The sequence below is a fragment of the Microcaecilia unicolor genome, chromosome 4 (genome assembly GCF_901765095.1).
Source record: "Microcaecilia unicolor chromosome 4, aMicUni1.1, whole genome shotgun sequence".
NCBI classification, from domain to species: domain Eukaryota; kingdom Metazoa; phylum Chordata; class Amphibia; order Gymnophiona; family Siphonopidae; genus Microcaecilia; species Microcaecilia unicolor.
In genome coordinates, this window is record NC_044034.1 from 61681587 (window position 1) to 61708656 (window position 27070).

The window sequence follows — 27070 nt, forward strand, 5'->3', positions numbered from 1 at the left end:
ATTGTTTTTTGGCTCTAATGATTTCCTTTATCTTACTGTTTAGCCACGCCGGCTGACGTTTAGTCTTTTTTCCCTTTTTTCTAATACGTGGAATATATTTGTCCTGAACCTCCAGGATGGTGTTTTTAAACAGCATCCACGCCTGATGCAAGTTTTTTACTCTGCGAGCTGCTCCTTTCAGTCTTTTTTTCACCATTTTTCTCATTTTGTCGTAATCACCTTTTCTATAGTTAAACGCTAGCGTACTTGATTTCCTAGTTTCACTTCCTTCAATGCCAATATCAAACCGATCATATTATGATCACTGTTATCAAGCGGCCCTCGTATCGTTACCCCCTGCACTAGATCATGAGCACCACTAAGGACTAAGTCTAGTATTTTTCCTTCTCTTGTCGGCTCTACTCTACAAGAAATCCCTTGGATCTATCTCTTGCATGATCTGAATCTCCTTGTAAATCATAAGGTTTATTAAGCAAATGTCAGAGGCTGCCTTTATTATTGGAAGCAGAACCTTGTTGGACTGTTAAGTTTCATAGATGGCCCCAATAGAAATCAAACAAAATAAAACATGGAAAAGAAAATAAGATGATACCTTTTTTATTGGACAAAGGTATCATCTTATTTTCTTTTCCATGTTTTATTTTGTTTGATTTCTATTGATAACCTTAAGAGTGGACTAACACGGCTACCACACTCCTCTACTATAGATGGCCCCAAATGCTATACAGATCCATGGCTTCCTCCAATAGCAATAGCCTTTGTATGTGGAAATCCCTGCTAACCGTTCAGTCTGTTTCAAAAAGATTGACTTAGTATGAAGTTCTGCTTTCTTATACTGTTTGTAGCCAACTTGACTGTCGTCGGTGAAAGGGAGTGTGCAGTCTCATCCAGTACACCACCTGATAAAGATCCTAGATTCTAAAACCACTTAACATTACAGTCTGGAATGCTTTCGCTGATCAAATTACAGCTGTTCAGCTTTACATGATTCAATATATGCATCCAGTTTTTCCAGATGAAGGATGCAAGGTTTCTCATCCATCTCTACAGTTGCAATCAACTGGCAGCTATCTTGGCCGAAGTAGATGATCGTAGACCCCCATCTTACATGATTAGCATATGATATATGAAATAATGTCTTCTAGAATTTCAGCTTCTACCATTGCAGCACGTTATCTCGCATGGCTGTGTGCATAGGCTCAGCTGTTTGTAGAGGCTGAAATGGGCAGGGTCTGGGCGAGCCCTTTATTCTTGTCTGAAAACATACAGAAAGATCAGCAAATAGTTGTAGATAATACCTTCTAAAATTTGGATTAAAGATACATATCAAATTCCAGGGAATAAAGTGGCAAAGAAAATTAAATGGTGCAAGCTTCAGTAGATATGTATAGGTCTCTTAGGCAATTGAATTAAAGTGGATTTTAAAAAGTGTCAGTAGATGATGCCTACACCTCTATAGAGGTCTGCAGCCTATCTGACCCCACTTTCTCACATCTAAGTTCCCCACACATATCTTCTCTCTCCTCTCCCACCTTCAGAGAGAGCTTGTTGATTTTTTTACTGTCTCATGAGATTGGGAGCTGCAAGGTCAACTGGTTCTGCATGAACCTAGTGGCTCAAAGCTGTCTGAGAGCTCCATGGCTGCACAGTGCAGTTGGAAGGCATGGGCAGGGGGGAACTGCTGGACATGGGTAGTGGAAGGAAGGAATATACAGGACTAGAGTACAGAGATACCACCAAACTTTATAAGTTTTGATGTACATAATCCCTCCACTGCAAAACACTGTGCGTAAGTGTATAGTAGTGTAATGTTCTGAGTGTGTTTGCACAACAGCACTAACTCCCAAGACTTAAAAAGCAACAACCTTATGCATGAAAGGGGCAGCACTGTAAATATAACACCATGCCCTAAAACACCAATACACCATCTGGTGCAGAAAATAAACAGTATTGCAACAAGATCTCTACACAGACTCTGTATGCTAGCAGAATATCATACCTTGGTCACACACGCTAAACACATACAGACCCTCAACAAACATTGAAATAAGGGACCACACATCAGTAATAGAGATATGAAAGCAAAAACCTGAACTGGAAACCTCAGGAAGTCAGACTCTGCACACAGCACTAACAGCACTAATAGAAAAATAGAAACTCAAATGCAAAATACCAGAAATGCATTTCCAAAAGTTGACATATATTCCAGTTAATAAATTCAGAATAAAATACTTTTTTCTACCTTTGTTTGACCATTTTACTTTTTTGTTCGCTTTGGTCCCAATGTCTATTTTCTGCATTTCTCTTTTTCCTCCCATCTTTGCAGGGTCTGCTGTCCATTTGACATTTCTTCTTTCTTCTCCATGTTCTCCATTTTCTCTCTGTGTCCCTATCCATATCCCTCATTCCCTTCATGTTCAGCATTTGCCCTCTCAGCATCCCTATCCTCCCTTATATTCATCACCTGTCCTGTGTCCATGTCCCTTCCTCTGTGGTCAGTATTGTCCCTCTTTGCCACTATCTTCCCTGTGTCCAACATTTCCTCTGTGTCCTTATCTTCCCTATGTCCAACATTGCTCTCCTCTGTCCCTATTCTCCCTCTGTCCAGCATTGCCCCCTGTGTCCCTGTCTCTATGCTCCCTCCATACACAGCATCTCTGTCTTCCTGGCCCCTTCCTCCCATCTATGGGGTTGGTAGCTCTCCTCCTATTTTCATGCCTCCCTCCCCATGGTTTTGTTGCCCCCTCTCCTCGTGTCCAAATGGTCTCTCTCCCTTCTACCTCCCCCTCCAGTGTCTTCCCTCTTTCTTCCTTTCGTCCATTCCAATCGATCTGGCTGGCTCTCTCCCTCCCTTCTTCTTCTCGTCCAGTCCACTCTATCTGCCTCTCTCCTGCCCTCCACCTCCCCCCATCCAGTGTCTTCTCACTGTTCCTCCTCTCCAGTCTAGTCACTGTCTCCTTCCATTCTACACAGCATTTCCCCTCCTTGGGTCTACTGTCTTAACCCTTTCTTCTCCTGTTCCTGGTCCTAGTATCTACCTAGATCCCTCTCCCTCCTGGTTCCAGCACATCTTCCTGTCTGCCCCCACCCCTCAGATCCAGTGGAGCAGCACTTAACTTGCATCTCATTCTCCCTGGGTCCAGCACCTCTTTCCTCTTCCACTACCTCTGGTCCAGTGTCCTCATTCCCTCCTTCTAACTTGTTTAGATCACCAACTAAAATAGCCTGCTTTGGTGGCCTTTCTTGTGATGCATCCCGCCCTCGCGGAAGCAGGAAGATGCATCAGAGGCGGCAAAACATATCACAAGGAATGCTGAAACCCTGAAGCAAGCTGTTTTAGTTGAGAGACCACAGAGAGGGTGTGAGAGGGGGACATACTTCACCGGGGAAGGGGGGTGGTGGTATAGAAATGAGAGAGAAGCTGTTCACATGCTCTATAATGTCACCCTCCTCTCACTGATGGTCCCGCTTGCCTCTGGGCGAGTCTCCCACTCTCACGTTATTCCCTGGGTGATTTCTAGGACACTGGGCCCACACTCCCAGGTGTCTCACAGTTCCTAGAAAGCACTCACAAACCCAAAACACAAACCACCAGGATTCTTAGTCCAAGACACCAGAGCTAATAAACTAATGGGTTTATTATTAAAGAAATGTTTTAGGTGCTGCTGAATTGTGGGCAGTTGGCTGGAGTAAAAGTGATGTTACTGAAACATCAATAGACTCACTGACTGTGCTGCTTACTGCAGTAAGTTAGGGTCACATGAATGTGCTATGGCTAGTGAAATTTTGGTAGCTCTGTTCCAGGATATGTGTGTTTCCCTTCCCTCCAGCTAGGCTTGTCATGTTTAAATCACTTTCATTCACTTTTTGTGGCTTTGCAATAAAAAAAAAAAAAAAAAAGTTAATGTACCTGGAGTTTACATTGTGCATCTTATCTTTTTCTATTTTCAAATATATATTTCTGTTTTAAAGTCATAAACAATGCTTGCATGTTCTGTATATTAAATTTCTCTGAATGGATACGTGTGCTCTTGAACTTGATATTAGAGTGCTGCATCTTCAATGTATTATTTTATTCTGTGCAGTTTCATATTACAATTTTGCACCTAATCTTGACATTTGTTTTCTAAAGTTTACTATCCAGAATGTGTCAGAGAAAAAAAGAAACACAAAAAAAGCCCTTTGAAAAGAGTCTCTCACCTTGTACCATTTGTACCAAGAGGAGGTAAGTGTTTTCATTCTAACAGTTTAAATTTTTCACCAAGCATGGTTTGTGTTGTATATGGATAAGTTGTTTGAAGCATTGCTAATGCAAGATAAATATAAAAAAAAAAACACCTTTTTATACAGTTTCATTTTTTAAAGTATTAACATGCAGGCTGTCTTTTTTTTTTTTATACTGTGCTTAGAATGGAAAAAATTAATCTGGAAATACTTTCCTTAAATGCGCTTCCTTTTACCATAAATAGAAAAGGTGAAGTGCTGAGTCACTTTTAGCCCTTGTAACTTATTTTTCATTATGTTTCAAAAAGTCTACTGAAAGTTCATATATAAACAAAAGCACTATAAGTTTGAATTACACTTTGCTGGAATTCCATTGAGGCCAGTGTTCTACTAGCTTCGTCTTAACATTGATTAGACAATTTTGTCAGATTAACTTTATCTAGCTATTCAGCTCAAATCCATATAGTCTGAATCTCTGGTTAACTTTGTTTGCTGCTTTTGCTGGCTTGTGTTACCTAGGAAAATATGGTTGGCTTGCACTGTATATTGCAGGGGCGTAGCTACGCACCCAGGCCCACCTAATTTTGGCTCAGGCCTGCCCAAACGACGACGACTGGAACGGCGACTTTTACTTGAAGTTGCAGCGACAAACGGGCAGGCAGCGCTGCGGTAGTAAAAGCAACAAGTCGACTGGTTCGACTCTCCGTCCTTCACTTCCCTCCCTCTGTGTCCCGCCCGAAAGGAAATGACATCAGAGGAAGGCGGGACGCAGAGGGAGGGAAGTGAAGGACGGAGAGTCGAACCAGTCGACTTGTTGCTTTTACTACCGCAGCGCTGCCTGCCCATTCGTCGCTGCGACTTCGGGAGTAGACTGGAACGGAAGTTGGCTGGGAGATGCTGTGAAGGGGGAGGGGGATGGACAGAAACAGGATGGGCAGGGGAGAGAGAAGAATTGCTGGACAACAGGGATGGATGGAAGGGAAAGGGGCGAGAGGAAATTTGCTGGAGATGGATGGATGGAGGAGAGGGCAGGGGAGAATGGAGAGTTACTGGACGGAGCGGAGGGCAGGGGAAAGAGGAGAATTGCTGGACATGAATGGATGGAGCGGAAAGGGGAGAGAGGAAATTTGCTGGAGATGGATGAATGGGAGGAGAGGGCAGGGGAGAATGGAGAGTTGCTGGATGGAGCGGAGGGCAGGGGAAAGAGAAGAATTGCTGGACATGAATGGATGGAGCGGAAAGGGGAGAGAGGAAATTTGCTGGAGATGGATGGATGGAGGAGAGGGCAGGGGAGAATGGAGAGTTGCTGGACATGGAGTGGAGGGCAGGGGAAAGTAGAAAATTGCTGGACATGAATAGATGGAGCGGAAAGGGGAGAGAGGAAATTTGCTGGAGATGGATGGAGGAGAGGGCAGGGGAGAATGGAGAGTTGCTGGACATGGATGGATGAATGGAGGGGGCAAGGGACAGAGGACATTTGCTGGATAGGGGAGAATGGAGAGTTGCTGGACGAATGGATGGATGGAGGTAGGGGAGAGAAGTCAGGAAGGTGGTGCACATGGATAGAGGGGATGGAAGAGAGGAGAAATGCTGGACATGGATGGAGTGGAGGGCAGGGAAGAGAGGAGAAATGTTGGACAAGGATTGGAGGTAAGGAAAGACAAAGGAAGGAGAGATGCACATGGATGGAGGGGAAGGGAGAGAGGAGAAATGCTGGACATGGATGGAGGGAAAGGAAGACAGTGGAAGTAGATGCACATGGATGGAGGGGAGTGAGGAGAAATGCTGGATATGGATGGAGGAGAAACTGCTGAGTTTAAGGGCTGGTTTGGAACACGTTGAGGGCAGATACTGAAACTCGAGGAAGGATAGGGGCAGGGCTACAGATGGTAGACAGGACGCATAAGGACACAGGAGGATGGTGGACATGGTGAGTGAAAAAATATCAAATGGAAAGAAGACACTGCATAAAACAAGACACTGGGACCAAAGCGAATAGAAAAACTAAATGATCAGACAAGAAAGGTAGAAAAAAGTATTTTATTCAGAATTTATTAATTTGAATATGTCATCTTTTGGAAATGTGCATCTGTGATATTTTGCATGTAAGTTTAAATTTTTCTGGTATTGCTGCATGCTGAGTCTGACTTCTTGAGTTAACTTTCCAGTTCTGTATTTTGCCTTCATATTTTTTGATTTCTAGTTCCTTGTCATGTCTGTTGTGTCATGTGTTTTTCAAGTGTGATCAAGGTGCAGTATTCTGCTAGCATGTAGTATTCGCAGCCCTTTTTGTTTTGCTTTTTTTCACGAGGTAGTGTATTGGTGTTTTAGAGCCTAGTGTAATTACAGTTCTGCCTTTTCAAGCATAAGGTTGTAGCTCATCCTGTCCTTGGAATTAATGCTGTTATGGTTTTAAAGATATGAGTGTGTTGCACAAGTTTGTGTATAGCATTTTGCAGTGGAGCGATTGTGGGATAATGTAATTATATTTAAAAATATAAATTTTTCCATTAAGTATGTATGTGGTTATACTGATGCAGGACAGCTGTTTGGCAGACTACTTAGAAATCCATCATCAAGTGAATTCTTAGGCATTATTTTGTAGGATCCCAGGAGACACTACTCATACTTATATAGACAGTGCGTGCCCACCCATATTAGCTCTGGGCCCACCCAAAATCTCAGGTCTGGCTACGCCACTGGTATATTGGTGTTGGGTGGCCATAGAAACCAACTTCTAGACAATGGTTCTGAAACCAGTCCTCAGGGCACCAAGATTACCACAATGGGAGAGATTTACATGCACTGCCTCTATTGTAACTCATGCATATTCATTAGATATCTTGAAATCCAGACTGGTGGAGTGTGCTCAGATGACTTGGTTAAGAACCACTGCCCAGAGAGTACCCCTTGCATTGCTATTAATTTTTTTTTTTTGGCTGAGCAGTGATTTGCCAGGGCAGACTTCAGTAGTGATGGCCCATGAATACACAGAAAATCACATTCTTAAGTTGGCTGCTTTGTTTTTGTTTTGTTGTTTTTATTTATATAACCTGCTCAGATCTTTGAATGGCATGGGATATAATATTAAATGTTGAGGAATATCTGGTTAACTTCAAGTATTAGCTGGGTATGGATCTCATTGTCATTTGTATTCAACCAAGCACATACAAGACAACGCCATCAAACAGCTCCTTGCTGATACAGCATTTTTCAAATAGGATCATTACTGAAAGAGCACTTCAAATTGTGTTTGCTTTTATAGTTCAGATGAGCGAGTGGCACTCTGCCTAACAGTACTTCAGTAAGGCCATCAGGTGACCTAATCATCCACACTATTTTTTCAGCAAACAAGTCTTTCAACTGTAGACACATTATGGTTTTTCCCACCAAGCTTCCATTATATAGTTTTTGAAACACTTGCAGTCATGCAGTGTGCATATGGATTAATTGCATTACAAATAGACATCAACAATATGTTCCAGAACATGTGCCAACATTAGGATGACACCAGCAGTAACCACATCCGTAGTTGTGGTGACTTCTGGGTTGTAAGGATGTTTTAGTTCAGCATTCACTTCTACAACCAGGCCAACTAATGGATTGAAACAAGTTCAAAGCGCAGTTTTTCCACATCAGATGGGCATCTACACTAGTTCAGACATGTTGGTTGGGTCCGATCTGCTGATAGACCTATTGATACTGAATCAAACCGGTGACATTACGGGTATAAGGGCTGGTGCAAGCTGGGGAACCTCTGTATTCCTCTGCCTACAGAAGATAGTGCAGGTAAGGCAGGCGTGGTAGGGTAGGATAGAATACATAGGCCTGACTTCCTGGGGTGCAGTCCATGGCCTGCATACAGTGAGGTTGAGTCTGAAAGGGCCTCTCCTCCAAGGTTCAGGCTACAGTCTGTATCCCAGATTGTCAGGCAGAGTTTTTTTTTTTTTGCTGCCTCAGCCCCACAATTTCATCCAGCTGGGATCTGTGGACCAGGTGGTCTTGCAGTGAGGGGGATGAGGGGGGTTGGAACTTGATATACTGCATTTCTGTAGTTATAATCAAAGCAGTTTATATGTTATATGCAGGTACTTATTTTTGTACCTGGGGCAGTGGAGGGTTAAGTGACTTGCCCGGATTCAAAAGGAGCTGCAGTAGGAATCAAACCCAGTTCCCCAGGTTCTCATTCCACTGCACTAACTACTAGGCTACTCCTTCAGTGGAGTCCCTGGGGCCCCTGTCAGCTGGAGCTTAGGGTGTGGGGAGTGGCAGGCACTCCACCTCCCAGATTGCCTCTGCAAAGCCATAAAAAAGACAAAAATAATGGGGCTTTAGGTTTTATTTCCTCAGCTTTATGTTGAGACAGTAAACATTTTAAAACAATGGGCAAAGAGCAACCCAGCTTTAAGTCAGCCATGGCAGATACATTCCCTGGAAGGAAGGAGGCAGATAGACCCCAGCCTGACAAGGTCCGATCAAATCTGTGTTTTTTTTTTTTTTTTTTTGGGGGGGGGGGGGGGGGTCATTTGCACACAGATGCTGCCAGAGAGGACGGGGAAGGGGGGGCCCATGAATTTGGCCCCAGACTGACAGATGGCTCAGTAGGGTGGTTGTCTTTGGTCTTTGACAGACCCCTTGTCTCCAGTGACCATTGAGATCCTGACTTATGGTGACTATCTTACAACTGGTGTTCCAAAATACAGGAGACAAGCTATGGGGCATGTCTGTTGGAATGGATTTCCCAGGGCCCCTGCCATTGTGTCAGACTTGCCTGTGATGTGGGGAGATCTGGTTTCCCTCAGGGACTGTGTTCTGAAGGTTTTAGAGGAGCAAGGCATGTGTACAGATTCTTATGCAAGGTGAGGAATGCTCTGTGTGTGGGGGAGGGGGGCCTCTGAGGCCCAGCAGCAGGACTACTTGCCCTCCTCCTGAGAAGCCTAGATGGATGATGGGTGGTTGTATGAACAAAGGCCTAATTCCCCTCTTGGCCACAGCAAGAGGGGCTAGATGCCTGGTGGAATGCCCTTTCTGCTTTGGCAAGGATTCCCTCCCCTCAGGGACCCTAGGCCTGTTTCCCAAGAAGGTGACTGTTCAGAAATGATTTATGTTCTTTCATTGACATGTTTGGAGCCTCAGTGCAAATGAAAATGTGATTATGCATTTTTGAAGAGGTTATAGGACACCATCTCCACCAGCAAAATCATTGCTGGTTAGTTAGGGGTGCAAAAATCCAAAAGAGAGATACCGAATAGGAGGGGAGAGATTAGTAAGCTCGACTCAGGAGAGAGACCTTGGGGTATTGATGTCAGAGGATATGAAGGTGAAGAAACAATGTGACAAGGTGACGGCCATGGCCAGAAGGATGCTAGGCTGCATAGAGATGGGTATAACCAGCAGAAGAAAGGAGGTTGTTGGTGCCCCTCTACAAGTCATTGGTGAGGCCCCACTTGGAGTATTGTGTTCAGTTTTGGACGCCGTATCTGGCTAATGATCTGGCTAATGATGTAAAAAGACTGGAAGCAGTGCAAAGAAAAGCTACAAAAATGGTATGGGATTTGCGTTGCAAACCGTACGCGGAGAGACTTGCTGACCTGAACACGTACACATTGGTGGAAAGGAGAAACTGGTGAGATGATACAGACGTTCAAATATTTGAAAGGTATTAATCCACAAATGAACCTTTTCCGGAGACGGGATGGTGGTAGAACTAGAGGACATGAATTGAGGTTGAAGGGGGGCAGACTCAGGAATAATGTCAGGAGGTATTTTTTCACGGAAAGGGTGGTAGATATGTGGAATGCCCTCCCACGGGAGGTGGTGGAGATGAAAATGGTAATGGAATTCAAGCATGTATGGGATAAACACAAAGGAATCCTGTTTAGAAAGAATGGATCTACGAAATCTTAGCAGAGATTGGGTACTCCCAACTCCCCATTCTCCTCCCCTATCTATATTGTAGGGTTTGCCGTAGGCCATTTACTATTTTGAATAGCATGGTTGAATTTGCAGTATTTTCATTGTGTTGAGAGTAATATTGTGGTTTTTGGCTTTTCAAGCCTGGTGTATGTAGTCATCTGCTAGTGGATAGTTTAGCCTGTCTTGATCTTGGTGAGATTTCTGCCATTTGCTTTCAAGTTGACATTCTTGATGCTTAAGGATCCATAGTTATGGGAAGAACATGGAGAACATTTGTGTGTAGAGCATAGAACCTTCTTTTGTGGGGCCGTTGTGTGCATTCCAAATATCAACCTGTTCTGACACTAGTTATATATTCATCCACATGAAGTTGGAAAGACCTCCAGGAAACTAAGCACTCAGATTTCTCATATACTGAATTTCCTTCCAGACTGTGTTTGGGGCCCATCTGTTGTAGGTAGTCCTTTATATTGTATTACCACTTTGTAAAACCTCAAGTTTAGCATGTCGCTCTTTTCATGGGTTGGAGATTTGATCACTTGTGTGAATCAGAGCTACCATCATATTGAAGAAAACAGAAGTGGTGGTGTCTGGAAGTTCATTATGTGGGTTAGTCTGAAATGATCACTAGCATTACCTCTGTCTCTAGATCCAGGAGTTCTTGCACAGGTGTGGAGTTGAGGTGCTCTCTAGACCATGAGTAGCCACATTAGTTCCTTTCCTCCTAACTGGATTAAGAGACATTCTGACTTGGACTCTGAGCAAGGCTTTCTTTTGGATTAGGATTGTTACTTTATCCCACTTCTCTGGTCTTGGTTGATGCTAGATGGTGAATCCTGTGGAGCACAGATGGTCAGTCGGATTCTGCTGCTTTCATCCAGTGAGGTATTCACTGATATGACTCTATAAATACTTTTTGTCTTACTTGGCATTAACTAGACTCAAGTTTCTAAGCACTATTAGTGATAGGGTTAACCAGATGGTGGTAGGCGTACTCATTGGGTATAGATAGGTGTTTGAGTTTGTCCTTCTGGCAAATGAAGCTAAAGTTTTCCTATTAGGTACTCTATTTCTATCCTTCTGACTTCAAACTGTACTTTTGCCTTCTGTTTTATAGTTACGTGGAAATTGATTGTTTAATAAGTGTGCTGTACTTCCAGATCTGTGGCTTTTTTTAAAATCTTCCTACTGCAGAGTTGATTGAGGCTTAATTTAATTAATTTGACTTCCATTGTACCTGGTGCCTAGTAAGATTCTGTCTTTAAGGGAGGGGCTGCTTCCTGGAGAGTTGAGAATCCCAAAAATAGTGCAAGCCTGAAGCTAAGATATTTTGAATTTATATATTTTCAGATTTGTGCTTTGTACTTTTTCATAAATTCTTTTTTTTTATTTAATTTATCAGTTTTAATATAACAGACTCAACAAGAGTATCAGAAATACAAGAAATAACAACACTCCAATATCATTATATAATCAAATCAATTCTTCAGTCTATCGACCAATAAACATTTAAGGTAAAATGATCCAAGATTACGAAAACGAAAGTAAAAAATAAAATTTTTACAAGTAATGTCACACTATTGTTACTGCTATCAAAAAGTGTCTCGCCTCTTAGCCTATCTAGCAGTGTCATCTGGTACTTCAATTGTCACATTAACATCCTCTTTAGAAACCAAAAAATCTATCAACTGTTTTGGATCAAAAAACGGAAACATTTTTGTTTGATACACAATTCTACATATACAGGGAAATTTTAGAATATAGTCAGCTCCTATGGCGAGAGTTCTCTGGCGTAGTGCCAAAAAGGCACCTCGCCTTTTCTGAGTTTCTCTCGCCAGGTCTGGGTATATTCTTACTTTTGATCCCAAAAAAGTTTTGTAAATGCCTAAATGAAAGTCTCAAAACTGCGTCCCGGTCCATTTCTAGTGCAAAAACAACCAGTAATGTTGATCTTTGAGTTACTACCTCCAACAAGGATTCTAGAAATTATGTCAAGTTCATACCATCCCCTCCATTGTGTTGAGAAGAAGAATAGGGGGTAGTGATTCATTAGACATACCCAATATCTCAGTCAGATATCTTTTTACCATATCAATGGAGGAGATCAGAGGAGATCTAGGAAAGTTAGTAAATCTTAAATTCAGTCTTCTTGATTTATTCTCTAAGTATTCCAAACGCCGTGCCATATAACTCCTGTCTTTAATCATAGAGTGACTAAAGACCTCCAAAGATTGTACTTTTTCTCCACTTGGGAAACATTATTAGTGATTGTTTGAGCCTGCTGGAGGGTTACGTTTGATTATATCAGACAAGTTTTTCAAAATTTGTTGTTAAGAGGCATGCATAGTGGCGTTTAAGTCCCAGAGTGCTTCCAATGTCACCACGGGAGGTTTTGGAATTATACCCGCTTCTAAAGCCAAAGGGGGGGGGGGGGGCGTTAATAATCTTGCTCAGGTTACTCACGGCACCTTCTTCCACCGGGGTCGTTCCTGGGCCTTCCAACGGCGCTAGCAAGTTCCCTCGCTGGGTTTGCCCTTCCCCTTCCGGAGAGAGCAAAGCAGATCTCGCCTCGCCTTCCAAACCACTTGGCTGCGGGGGCACCGCGCGCTCGACGAGGCTAAACGGACTCTGTTATCACTGCTGGCCAGCCCACTAGCGCCGGCCTCGATAGCAGGGGAAGAGACACGATTTGGACCCAGAAGCAGCCCGAATTGCTCCAGAGACGGCTGGGTCAAAAGGTGGGTCCCACTCGAGGTAGAGGGAGTCTCTTGGGTTTTCCCTCTCCGCTTTCCCATAATGGGAAATCAGTTCCTTCTCTCCTGCCGTATTCCGGGCAAACGAGTGCGTCTGGTGCAGTTAACATCTCAAGCGGCCATCTTGTGGGTGTTCTGGGATCAGAGTCGCCATAAATTCTAAACTGCTCTCTTCCTTGTGTGTCTTGTCCTTTAGGAATCTATCTAACCCCTTTTTAAACTCCCTCTATCTCAATAGATTTCTTGTAATCTGTTTGAAAATGTATATACCATACTATCACAAATATTGTAGACTGTTCACAATGTAACATGCATAATAGCCAAATTCCACAGTAAGACATCACAAATTCGGACATTTCATCAGACATCAACAATATGTTCCAGAACATGTGCCAACATCTTTAAATTTCAATATATCAGAATTACTTGATTTCTCCTACTCATACTAAAAAAAAGAAAATGTCCTAGACTTCCTTAAAAACCTCCATAAATAAAAATGTTTTAAGTTCTTTTTTTTTTTTTTTAATCAATTAAGCTCTGAGGTCCTCTTAATTACAAAGGTAGTGCATTTCACAGAATAGATTCCGCTAAATAAAAAAAAAAAAAATCATACTCCTGTGCTCTTCTGACCTAACCTTTTGATAAGAAGGAACATCAAGCAAAAATCTTTTTTCAGATTTCAAGGATTATCTAGGTTGGTAAACCTGCAGTTCAGCTGCCAACAATAGTGAAACTTGTCCTGTGAACACGTCAAAAATCATACAAAGAATTTTAAACCTAATTAATTTAGAGCCAATGAAGCTCCTTAAGTATAGGAGAAATATGATCATACCTGCTCCACTAGTTAAAATTCTTACTGCATTCAGCGCATCTTGTAAGGCTTCCAACTGACTTTTTCCATACACTAAGTAACAAGCCATTCCAGTAATCAAAGCATTCTCCGAAGACAAGCAGGCTGCTTGTTCTCACGACTGGGTTGACATCCACGGCAGCCCCCACCAACCGGAACAAAACTTCGCGGGCGGTCCCGCACGCAGGGCACGCCCACCGCGCATGCGCGGCCGTCTTCCCGCCCGTGCGCGACCGTTCCCGCTCAGTTTTTTTCCTTGTCCGCGCTGGAGAGAGACGTGTTATCGTCTCTGTCAGCCCCGGAAACCGGATTGCGGCCTAGCCGCGGTTTTTTTCTTCTACGTACGCGTTCGCGTATTTCTTTCTTTTCACTTGTTAAAAAAAAAAAACAAGAGTCCCCTCGTTGTTTTTAGCGCAAGGGCGCTTCCTGCGGTCGTTTCATTTTCGGGTGTGCTTTTCACCGCCACCATCGACGACTTTGACTTTGCCAACGCGATTTTTCCGTCGATGTCCTCGAAGGTCCTGAGCGGATTCAAGAAGTGTGGTTGGTGCGGCCGGCAGATCTCGCAGACCGATACCCACGCTTGGTGCCTCCAGTGCCTCAGGCCGGAGCATAATACCAAGACGTGCACCTTGTGTCTTGGCTTACGGAAGCGGACACAGGTGGCGAGGCAAGTTCTTCGGGACCGTCTTTTCGGAACTTGCGCCGGCCCCTCGACGTCTGCTTCGGCGGCATCGGTGTCGACGGCCGGGTCTTCGGCACCGATGTCGACGAAATCGACGCTGACGATGGCACCGACCCCAAGAGTACAGGTACCGTTGGCCTGCCTGCCGGCGACGGCGGGGGTGAGTGGCCGCGCGGGCAATCGGGCCCGGCCACTCCCTCTACCCAGGGCCATCGGGACCGAACCCTGTCAGACCTGATTCCTCTAGGCCGGGGGGTTCTACCTCCTCTTCGTCTCTGCCGCCGAGCGCCGATGACGGGCACCAACAGAAAACCAAAAAGCACCGTCATCGGTTGCCCACGGCGCACGGGACTGCCAGCTGTGGCACCTCGAGAGATGACTCGAAGCCGAGGAAGCGGCAGTGCCGAGAGGAGCGTTCCCCCTCGGTTGAAGAGGTGTCACTGCGTCAGTCCGCGGGTGCTTCGGTACCGTCTCCTGGACCCGTGCAGCTTCCGGCACCGACACCTACATCGGCCCCCCTGCCTTTCCCGACAGCGGGCCTGGGCGAGTGCCTCTGAGCCATCCTTCCGGGGATTCTGGAAGGGCTGATGCGCCAGGCTGTGCCGGCACCGGGGGTGCTTGCGCCCCCGGCGCCGTTGATGGAGGCGCCGGTGTGCTCTAGCCCGATGCCGCAGCCTCTGAAGCCGACGTCACTTGCGACATCGGTGTCGACCGCCACGCAGGTGGCGTCGACGTCAATGGAGGGAGCTTCATCCCCGCCAGTGCGGGAGTCCACCGCTCGACGCCATCACCGAGGACATGGTTCCTCGCAGTTGAGATGGGCCCGGTTGAGGTCTGAGCTGCAGGAGCTCATGTCCGACACCGAGGAAGAGGCCTCGTGGGGGGAGGAGGAGGACCTCAGATATTTTTCCTCAGAGGAGTCTGAGGGCCTTCCCTCCGACCCCACTCCTTCTCCGGAGCGGAAGCTCTCGCCCCCTGAGAGCCTCTCCTTTGCCTCCTTCGTCAGGGATATGTCTATTTGCATTCCCTTTCCCGTGGTCTCTGTGAATGAGCCGAGGGCTGAGATGCTCGAGGTCCTCAACTATCCATCACCACCTAGAGAGTCTTCCACGGTGCCGTTGCACAATGTCCTCAAAGAGACACTGCTTCGGAACTGGCTGAAGCCATTATCTAACCCCACCATTCCCAAGAAAGCGGAGTCCCAATACAGGATCCACTCTGACCCAGAGTTGATGCGGCCTCAATTGCCTCATGACTCGGCGGTCGTGGACTCTGCTCTCAAGAGAGCATGGAGTTCGAGGGATACCGCCTCGGCGCCCCCGGGGCGGGAGTCTCGCACTCTGGACTCGTTTGGGAGGAAGGCCTACCAATCCTCTATGCTCGTGATCCGCATCCAGTCATACCAGCTCTACACGAGCATTCACATGCGGAACAATGTGAGGCAACTGGCGGACCTGGTCGACAAGCTCCCCCCGGAGCAGTCCAGGCCTTTTCAGGAGGTGGTCAGGCAGGTGAAGGCGTGCAGAAAGTTCCTGTCCAGGGAGTATATATGACACCTGTGATGTGGCATCCAGAGCTGCGGCCCAAGGTATAGTGATGCACAGACTCTCCTGGCTGCGTGCCTCTGACCTGGACAACCGCACCCAGCAGCGGCTGGCGGATGTCCCTTGGCGGGGGGATAACATTTTTGGCGAGAAGGTCGAGCAGTTGGTGGACCAACTACACCAGCGGGAAACCGCTCTCGACAAGCTCTCCCACCGGGCGCCTTCAGCATCCACCTCTGCAGGTGGACGTTTTTCCCGGGCCCGGCAGGCTGCACCCTACGCCTACAACAAGCGTAGGTACACCCAGCCGGCCCGAAGGCCTCCTCAGGCTCAGGGACAGTCCCAGCGCGCTCATTCCCATCAACAGCGTGCGCTTAAGCAGCCCTCTGCGCCTCCACAGCAAAAGCAGGGGACGAGCTTTTGACTGGATCCATGGGAACATTGCTGCCATCAAAGTAGCCATGCCGGACGGCCTGCCGGTCGGGGGGAGGTTGAAAGTTTTTCACCAAAGGTGGCCTCTTGTAACCTCCGACCAATGGGTATTCAAATAGTGCGGTGCGGATACACCCTGAATTTGGTCTCCACCCCACCAAATTGTCCACCGGGAGCTGAATCCTTCAGCTCCCATCACAAGCAGGTACTTGCAGAGGAACTCTCCGCCCTTCTCAGCGCCAATGCGGTCGAGTCTGTACCACCCGGGCAGGAAGGGCAGAGATTCTATTCCAGGTACTTCCTTGTGGAGAAGAAAACAGGGGGGATGCGCCCCATCCTAGACCTGAGAGGCCTGAACAAGTATCTGGTGCGAGAAATGTTCAGGATGCTTTCCTTGGGCACCCTTCTACCCATGATTCAGGGAAACGATTGGCTATGTTCTCTGGATTTAAAGGACGCTTACACTCACATCTCAATACTGCCAGCTCACAGACAGTATCTCCGATTCCGTCTGGGGACCCGTCACTTTCAGTATTGTGTGCTGCCCTTTGGGCTCGCCTCTGCACCACGGGTGTTCACGAAGTGTCTTGTGGTGATTGCGGCGTATCTACGCAAGCTGGGGGTGCACGTGTTCCCGTATCTCGACGATTGGCTGGTGAAGAGCACCTCAGAGGCAGGAGCTCTTCGGTCCATGCAGTGCACTATTCAACTTCTGGAGCTACTGGGGTTTGTGATAAATTACCCGAAGTCTCATCTCCAGCCAGTCCAGTCTCTGCAATTCATAGGAGCGCTGCTGAATTCACAGGCGGCTCAGGCCTATCTTCCCAAGGCGAGAGCTCAGAATCTCCTGTCCCTCGCTTCTCAGACCAGAGCATCTCAGCAGATCACAGCTCGGCAGATGTTGAGACTCCTGGACCATATGGCCTCTACAGTCCATGTGACTCCCATGGCTCATCTTCACATGAGATCTGCTCAATGGACCCTAGCTTCCCAGTGGTACCAAGCCACCGGGAATCTAGAAGTTGTCATCCGCCTATCCGTCAGTTGCCGCAATTCGCTGCGCTGGTGGACAATTCGGACCAATTTGACTGTGGGACGCCCATTCCAAATTCCGCAGCCCACGAAAGTGCTGACGACGGATGCATCCCGCCTGGGGTGGGGAGCTCATGTTGATGGGCTCCACACCCAGGGGGTGTGGTCCCCCCAGGAACAAGATCTTCAGATCAACCTCCTGGAGCTCCGAGCGGTCTGGAACACACTGAAGGCCTTCAGGGATCGGCTGTCCTTCCAAATTATCCAAATTCGGACAGACAATCAGGTTGCAATGTATTACATCAACAAGCAGGGGGGCACCGGATCTCGCCCTCTGTGTCAGGAAGCCGTCACGATGTGGCGTTGGGCACGGCTTTTTGGCATGCTTCTCCAAGCCACATACCTGGCAGGCGTAAACAGTCTAGCCGACAAGCTGAGCAGATTCATGCAACCGCATGAGTGGTCGCTCCATTCCAGAGTGGTACGCAAGATCTTCCGAGAGTGGGGCACTCCCTCGGTGGACCTTTTCGCCTCCCAGACTAATCACAAGCTGCCTCAGTTCTGTTCCAGACTTTAGGCACACGGCAGACTGGCGTCGGATGCCTTTCTCCTCCATTGGGGGAACGGCTTCCTGTATGCGTATCCTCCCATACCTTTGGTGGGGAAGACCTTACTGAAGCTCAAGCAAGACCGTGGCACCATGATTCTGATCGCGCCGTTTTGGCCCCGTCAGATCTGGTTCCCTCTTCTGGAGTTGTCCTCCGAAGAACCATGGAGATTGGAATGTTTTCAGACTCTCATTTCGCAGAACGACGGAGCGCTTCTGCACCCCAACCTTCAGTCTCTGGCTCTCACGGCCTGGATGTTGAGGGCGTAGATATTGCTTCAATGGGTCTGTCTGAGGGAGTCTCCCGTGTCTTGCTTGCCTCTAGAAAGGATTCCACTAAAAAGAGTTACCTTTTCAAGTGGAGGAGGTTTGTCGTTTGGTGTGAGAGCAAGGCCCTAGAACCTCGTTCTTGCCCTGCATAGAACCTGCTTGATTACCTTCTGCACTTATCAGAGTCTGGTCTCAAGACCAACTCAGTAAGGAATCACCTTAGTGCAATTAGTGCTTACCATTATCGTGTAGAGGGTAAAGCCATCTCTGGAGAGCCTTTAGTAGTTCGATTCATGAGAGGCTTGCTTTTGTCAAAGCCCCCTGTCAAGCCTCCTGCAGTGTCATGGGATCTCAACGTCATCCTCACCCAGCTGATTAAACTTCCTTTTGAGCCACTGAATTCCTGCCATCTGAAGTACTTGACCTGGAAGGTCATATTCTTGGTGACAGTTACTTCAGCTCGTAGAGTCAGTGAGCTTCAAGCCCTGGTAACCCATGCTCCGTATACTAAATTTCATCATAACAGAGTAGTCCTCTGCACTCACCCTAAGTTCCTGCCAAAGGTGGTGTCAGAGTTCCATCTTAACCAGTCAATTGTCTTGCCAACATTCGTTCCCAGACCGCATACCCGCCCTGCTGAACGTCAGTTGCACACATTGGACTGCAAGCAAGCGTTGGCCTTCTATCTGGAGCGGACACAGCCCCACAGACAGTCCACCCAATTGTTTTTCTTTCGACCCCAATAGGAAGGGGGTCGCTGTCGGGAAACGCACCATCTCCAATTGGCTAGCAGATTGCATTTCCTTCACTTACGCCCAGGCTGGGCTGGCTCTTTGAGGGTCATGTCACGGCTCATAGTGTTAGAGCCATGGCAGCATCGGTGGCCCACTTGAAGTCAGCCACTATTGAAGAGATTTGGAAGGCTGCGACATGGTCATCGGTCCACAAATTCACATCACATTACTGCCTCCAGCAGGATACCCGACGCGACAGTCTGTTCGGGCAGTCGGTGCTGCAGAATCTGTTTTGGGGTTTGAATTCAACTCCACCCTTCAGGACCCGATTTTATTCTGTTCAGGCTGCACTCTGTTAGTTGTTCTTCGTAGGTCAATTTCTGTTATGCCCTCGCCGTTGCGAGGTTCAATTGACTTGGGTTCTTGTTTTGAGTGAGCCTGAGAGCTAGGGATACCCCAGTCGTGAGAACAAGCAGCCTGCTGTCCTCGAAGAACACCTGCTACAGGTATGTATCATTCGCTTTTCAGATACATAGGAAGATGGGACAGTATGTGGAAAAATAACTGGGTGTATTGTAATGATGGACTACATCTTTCTGTGACATCCTTGGGGATAAATTCAGGCTGTATGTTTCTAGACACATCTAGACACTTATCCTAAAGGGTGACAATGGGAAGTAGTCACCCCCTGCAAAAAGATGACAGTGGTGGGGAAGGTAATAATATAGAAAGCCATCTAAACTCAACACATGGAAAAGAATGAGCTCAAATGCTCATCGTCGTCTAGGTAAAAAGGTTCAAGATGTGGAAGCCCGGAGGTTTGAGGAAGACTTTGATATTGTTGCTGTTAGAGACAAGAGGGTAGGGTTTTTGAAAACAAGGGGGGGTAGGATTAAATGACCATTTCTTTCAATGGAGGATGGTGAATAGTGTAGTGCCATATAGATCTGTGCTGGGACCGTTGCTATTTAACAATTGTAAAAGATCAGGAAATTAGAACGATAAGTGGGGTAATTAAATTTGCAGATGAGACAAAACTATTCAGGGTTGTCAAAACACATGCTGACTGTGAAAAATTGCAGGAAAACGGTAGGAAATTGGAAGCTGGGCAGCTAGATGGAAGATGAAATTTAATGTGGACAAATGCAAAGTGATTCACATTGGGAAGAACAATCCAAATCGGTTACCTGATGGTAGGGTCCACCTTGGAGGTCAGCACCCAAGAAAAAGATCTAGGTGTCATTGTAGATAATATGCTCTGTGCTGTGATCTCACCTTGATTATTGCATTCAATTCTGGTCACTGTATCTCAAAAAAGGTATAGTAGAAATACCAGGATATAATTTTTTTTTTTTTTTTAGGAAGGATAGATCGGATTGAAGAGGTTTAGTGGCGCTGTATGTGAAAGATACCATAGTGGCTGAAATGCAGGGCACCTGGGGAAAAGAAGCTATGTGGATCATTCTGGAGAGAGAAGATGGAACCTGTATTCACATGGGTGTTATCTACAGATCTCTGGCACAAATGGAGAAACTGGACAAAGATCTGATCGAAGATATCTGTAAGCTTGGAATGAAAGTGGAGGTGCTGTTGATGGGAGATTTCAACTTGCCTGAGGTTGGATTGGAATGCCTCATCTGCAGAATCCGAAAGAAGCAGAGAGATCGCAGATGCTTGTCATAGTGCTTTGCTCAGACCAACGGTAACTGAACCCATGAGGGAAGATTCGACGCTGGATCTTGTAAACCATATAAATCCTCCCTCCACCGGGGTAAACTGTAAAGTGAACCACGGTGGCTTAGAGTCGAGATGAGTTAACAGTACTGAGGGGGGAAACAACAATGCTAATTGTTTGGACTGTTGCTCTGTTACTGGCTTTGTAGTAATATCTTGACCTAGTAAAATAGCCTGATATTTTCCATACCGGGTACTAGTGAGTGCGGCCTGACTAGCAGACATCATATGATGAACTGAATGTTGAGTGTGAAGAATGATAGATGAATGTGGCATAATAGATCTCCATTTGGAAATTGCAGCACAAACCGCAACTAGATGTTTGGAAAAGGGAGGAAAACCCCTTTCAACTGCTGAGAAAGTCCCTGACAAAAAGCAGACTGGGAAAGTCAGATCATTTTCTTGATTGATAAAAGCAGCCCAAGTATTTGTATGGTCAGTAACCCAGACATGCACGGGCTGAGACGGATCAACAGTGGATAAGGGATCACAAGCAGAAATATTGGCAATGATGGAGGATAACAGAGATTGGTGTTCAGGGGTAAGAACAATTGGGGTATGTGATTCTCAAACATATGCTTTATATCATAACCTAACTTCTCTACAGTCTTTACGGTTAGGGGATTATTTGTTATGTGATAATATCCTGTACACTTATCTTCCATCATGTTACAAGTTCTGCACTCTTGTTCAACTAAATTTATTTGATTTGATCATTCCATTAAATGCCACATCACATGGTTCTAATAGTCAGAAACGACGTAAAAGAGATGTTTCCAGTACCTCCTTTAGTGCTTTAACAGGAGATGATCAAGCTTTACAATTAGCATTAGATTATATTAACAGTACATATCCTATGACCAAGAAACGTCTAGATGCCTTGTCAGCCACTGGATGGATTCCATTTGCAGGATCTGCCATTGCAGCTGAAATGGGTATGTCAATCAGACGCTTACAATCACTATTACATGTTGTAACACATGAATTAGACATAGCTATAACAGCAATTCAAGAGGAAATTGATGATACAGCGAGATATGCAATGCACATACGCATGGCAGTTGATTTTATGTTAGCCCAATCTGGAGGAGTATGCAGCATAGTGAATGATACATCATGTTGTTCAGTTGTTAGAAATCAATCATTAATTGTTAAAAATGCAATGCAGCGCATTCTTTCTCTAGCAAGAATTCAAGTAAGTGATTATGAAGGGATATTGGACACGTCATGGTGGGATACCATAAAAAATTGGTTTGGAGGATTAGGTCCATGGTTAAGAGGGATTGTGACTGGATTTATTGTTTTCATATGTGTTGCAGGACTCTTATTATGTTGTTTGCCTTGTTTACTTAGTTGCTGGAGACGAACATGTCAAGATTCATTGAAAATGACCATGGTAACTCAGATACAAAATATAATGCCTGACACCAGTGACTATGAACCAAACTGTCCTGGGTTACTGATGACTCCCGAAAGTTCTGTGGTTTGATAGAAAATGTTTGTCATTGCCAGGACGGCCTGAGGTGTTACCTATTTATAGGATGATGCCCAGTCTAACAGTGATGAAAACTATAACCATGAAATTTTTGGTGAACCTTGCTCTACAAGGTTCAAGGGAGGATTTGTTAATAATAATGAACATGCTACAGAAATATAATGAGAAACTGTTGAACAGTATAAAGTTCCTATGGTCAGTGAAGTGCAAGGCAAGGAAAGAGATATGAGTCACAGACCTGTGAAAATAATATGGTTGTCATGGAAATAGCCTTGAGCTGAGCAGCCTGGTGCAAAGCTGAGACAGGAGGCTGTGTAAAAGGGGGAGGGGAGGAAAGTCTGTGCTGGACAGAAAGAATGTGTTTGTAGATAAGAAATGTGAAAACAAGCTTCAAAGAGAGAGGGTTGATGACGTGCACACATTGGGTGCAGTGTGAATGTAAGTGTATTTAAACTGAGGAGAAAATAAGTATCTTAAGCAAAGCAAGAGCAAAGCTGAGCAAGCATATATTTCTGTATTACTGCTAAGCAAATATATATCTCTGTATTATTGCTAAAAATATAAGCAGACTTTGCTTCCAGCAGGGTGTTCCCCCGCTGCCTCTGTTCGACGGAGAACAGTTGAAAAAATAAAAAAAATTTTATTATTCTTTTTATAACAGATGTCAGATTCTTTGTTTACACATATAGGGTGTAAATCAACAATCTACTGCTCAGAAATGGAAGTAATGTTTCCAGTTTCTGGGTGGGTGCCCACCTAGGCAATGGTTTGATATAAGAGTGAAAGCCGAATGCATACACACAAAACTCAAAGTACTGGATTTCAGACGTGCTGGTTTTGGTACAATAGGGGAATATTTGAAGAAGCTGATGGTAGGGGTTGACACTGGAGAAGTGGAAATGCAGGTGTTCCAAGCTGTAAGCTGCAATAAATATATCAACTGATCTTTGCACAAGGAAAGTTGAAGAAAAACCAAGAGAAACAGGAAGTCTATATGGTTTCTCCAAACGGCTGAAAGAATGAGGCCAATAGAGGCTGCTTTCAAGAAATACAGAAGAACACAGCACAAGGATCACAGAAAAGATTATCAGAATAAACAAGCAAAGAGATAAATATGGCTATCGAAAGCAGAAGAAAATATGGCTAAAGATGTAAAGAGGTGACAAGACCTTTAGGGGAAAGGAGAAAAGCTAGGAATGGAATTGGTAGACTGAAAGACGCTGAGAATAGTTATGTGGAACGTGATAAGGATAAAGCGAATGAATGTGCTAAACAAATACTTCACTTTAGTATTCATGGAAGAAAATCCTATATATGGACCACTGTCAGCTGCCAAGGATACATCTGGGATATTGCGCCATTCAGAGAAGAAAGTGTTTATAAACAACTGGAAAATCTTGAAAGTGGACAAAGGTATGGGGCAGGATGGGATACATCCCAGGATACTGGCTTTACCAAAGGAAAATCCTGCCAAATGAATCTGATTTCTTGAGTGGGTGACCAAAGAACTGGATGAAGGACATGCACTAGATGTAATCCATTTGGATTTCAACAAAGCCTTCGATACAGTTCCTCACAAAAGACTCCTGAATAAACTGAGAGGGCTGACCTTATGACCCAGAGTGGAGAACTGGATTAGAAACTGGTTGACCGACAGGTGGCAGAGGGTGGTGGTAAATGGAGTCTGCTCGGAAGAAAGGAAGATGAGGAGTGGAGTGCCTCAGGGGTTGGTACTGAGGCCAATTTCTGTTTAATATAATTGTGAGAGACATTGCTGAAAGATTAGAGGGAAATGTTTGCCTTTTTGTGGATGACATGAAGATGGCCGATAGAGTGGATACCCCTGAAGGAGTAGAAACCATGAGAAGGGATCTCTAAAAAAAAAAATTAGAAGAATGGTCAAAGATCTATTAGTTAAAACTAAATACTAGGAAAATAAAACCAAAAAATACCCCCCGTACTCCTAAATTATAATTAAATACAACGGTACAGGCTAACTATATCTCAATTGTTAGTTGAGATATAGTTAACCTGTACTGTTATATTTAGTTAAAATTTAATGTCAAGAAGTGAAGAGTGATGCCCCTTTATAAGTCATTGGTGAGGCCCCACTTGGTGTATTCAGTTTTGGAGGTGCTATCTTGCTAAGGACATTAAACTTGAAGCGGTTCAGAGAAAAGCAATGAAAATGGTATAGGCTTTGCAAGACGGATGAGGAGAGTCTTGAGGAGTTGAACATGTATACCCTGGAGGAATGGAGAGACAGGAGTGATGTGATATACAGACATCAAAATATTTGAAGGGTATTAATTTACAAAGCAACCTTTTCCAGAGAAGGGAAGGTGGTAGAACTAGAGGACATGAATTGAGGGGGGAGGGGGGGGGGAGGATTCAAATAATGTTAGGAAGTACTTTTTCACAGAAAAGGTGATAGATACCTGGAATGCCTTCCCATAGAAGGTGGTGGAAATGAAAACAGTAATGGGATAAACACGAAGGAATCCTGTATGGAAGGTGTGGAACCAAACAAGCTTAGTGGTGATTAGATGGCAACACAAGTAATCGGTAAGCGAAGCGTTACATTGCACCCCTCCCCCCTCATCTTCAGATACTATGTCACGCCACAGCCCCTTATCCTCGAACCCTAGCCTGAGCCCCCCCTTACAAAAAAAATCCCCCTGAGTGGTCTGGTGGATCCCTCACCACTCCACCCCCCCAAAAAAAAATAGTCTGGTGGTTTAGTAGGCCCACTGACTCAATCTACCTACCCCCCCTCAAAATAGTCTAGTGGCCCACTGACCAAACCTCCCAACCCCCCCCCCCCCCCGCCCCTTTTCCTCCAAATACCATGGTGGTCCAGCAGACCTTGGGTGGGCTGAACTTGACCCCCTAGTAAACACTGGGCCCTGATGGTCTAGTGAAATCCCACCTCTACCCCCAGCCCCTCCATATACCTTTCATTGGAGGCAGGAGGAACACCTTCTTCCTCCTGCTTCTGGGCCTCTCCTTGTCAAAATTGTAGCACCCAGCCCCTGACTGGTGCATCCTGGGATGCACTAGGAGGAACCTGTGTACCATATAAGGGGAAAACTCCCAATGCATCTCAGGATGTATTGGGTGGGGGCTGGGTGCCACCATTTTGGCGAAGGTGAGTCTAGAGGGGACTGGGTGTTCAGTAGGGGTCTGGACCAGCCTGGGGCCTGCTTGGACCACTAGGGTATTTGGGGGGGGGGGGGGGAGAGTGGAAGGGTTCACTCACTTGCCATAAGCACAAGAGTTGTGCCTACTGCACAGCTCTTATGGGCGTGTGCCAGGAGTCTTCAGACCCCTTTACCCACCTATGGTAAACACTAACAGTGTGCATATAATTTGCGTGCAGTTAGTGTTAAACATTTGTTGCTAATTACAGGTCATTGTTTCAGCTGGTGTTCCAGCAGCATTTCCTACACTGCTGGAGTTCTGTGTATCTAGCTCTGAGTCTTTCCACTTTGGCCTTTTACTCGATCAAATAGTTCCATGGATTTCTTCACAGGCTGCTTGCTTCTGATATAGCTGAAAAAGTAACAACCATTCATTGCTGGCTTTGTCCTAGAGATTGTTCAAGCCATACCTTTTAAACTAGAAACGGAGGAAGAACCTTGTTCAGAACGTTTTGAGTTTCTAGTTTGATTTAAGGAATCTGTGTTCCACTTTATTCAATTATGAATAATACTCTACTCAAAAGGTGGGAGACTTCACAGACAGTTCAGGTAGCCCCAAAGAAAATTGATACAATGTATAGGATACAGAAATCTACTGGATTTGAGAAAACAACTATTCCATATCATCATGCTGATCAATCCATAGACTGGTGGTTGTGTCCATCTACCAGCAGGTGGAGATAGAGAGCAATCCTTTTGCCTCCCTATATGTGGTCATGTGCTGCCGGAAACTCCTCAGTATGTTCTCTATCTCAGCAGGTGGTGGTCACACACAGCAGCAGCTCTGGCTAGGTCTCCAAGCCTAATTTTTAGGTTTTGTTGAGTACCTGGGGTTGAGGGCTCTTCTTGAGCAATGTGCAAACCTGGTGGCGCCAGGTCCCTCCTTTTCTCCCCCCTCCCGCTGGCTCCGTTAAAAAAAAAAAAAAAATTTTTTTGGACGTCCTTAAGGGCGTTGATTTCGACGTTTATTTAAACGTTTATTGCAGCTACTCACTGGGACACCAGTTCGTTACAGCTCGGAGCGAGAAGCAGGTAATTTTTACCTTTTTATAGTGGGCAGGGGGTTCCCCGATCGATCTCCACGTGGCCTATGGCGTCGGAGGGCGCGGGCGCGAAGAATCGCTCCCCGGACCGCGTGTGCGCTTCTAGTGGGGATGCGGGGGTCTTAAAGTCTGATTCGCCCTTGTTGGGTGTCAGTTCGGAGGCCGGTCAGTGTCCCGGGTTTTCCTCCGGTGCGGCGGTTTTTCCCGCCATAAACGCCCATCCCCCGCTGCTCTCCTCCGCCATCTTGGCCGGCCACTCTGCTCAGACGGCTTCTTCTTGGGCTGCCCTTGAGCTGGGAGACGTTAATGCCATGGCCGCCCTTGATTTGGGCGACGGCAAAAAAGCGGCTAAAGTTAAGCGCCGTTCTTCCCGCGCGGCTCCTTCGCGGAGTGTCGCGCCGGACGCCATCTTGGATGCGCAGCATGGTTCTCCCCCCGCTCTTGCGAGCGCCGGTTGAGGGTGCGTCTAGGGCTGTGGCCCAGGCTGCTGAAGTGCACAGTCTGGGGGGTTTCTCCCTCGAGTTTATTTTGCTGCTGCATCAGGCCTTCAT

At 45.8% G+C, this 27070-nt stretch overlaps 1 protein-coding gene across 1 annotated transcript in view; it reads left to right on the forward strand.

The window, feature by feature from the left end:
• RNF17 (ring finger protein 17) overlaps positions 1-27070 on the forward strand; it is a 785154-nt gene that overhangs the window by 271812 nt on the left and 486272 nt on the right. The window contains 1 exon segment of the mRNA XM_030200280.1: positions 4133-4225. Coding sequence (XP_030056140.1) covers positions 4133-4225 — 93 coding nt within the window.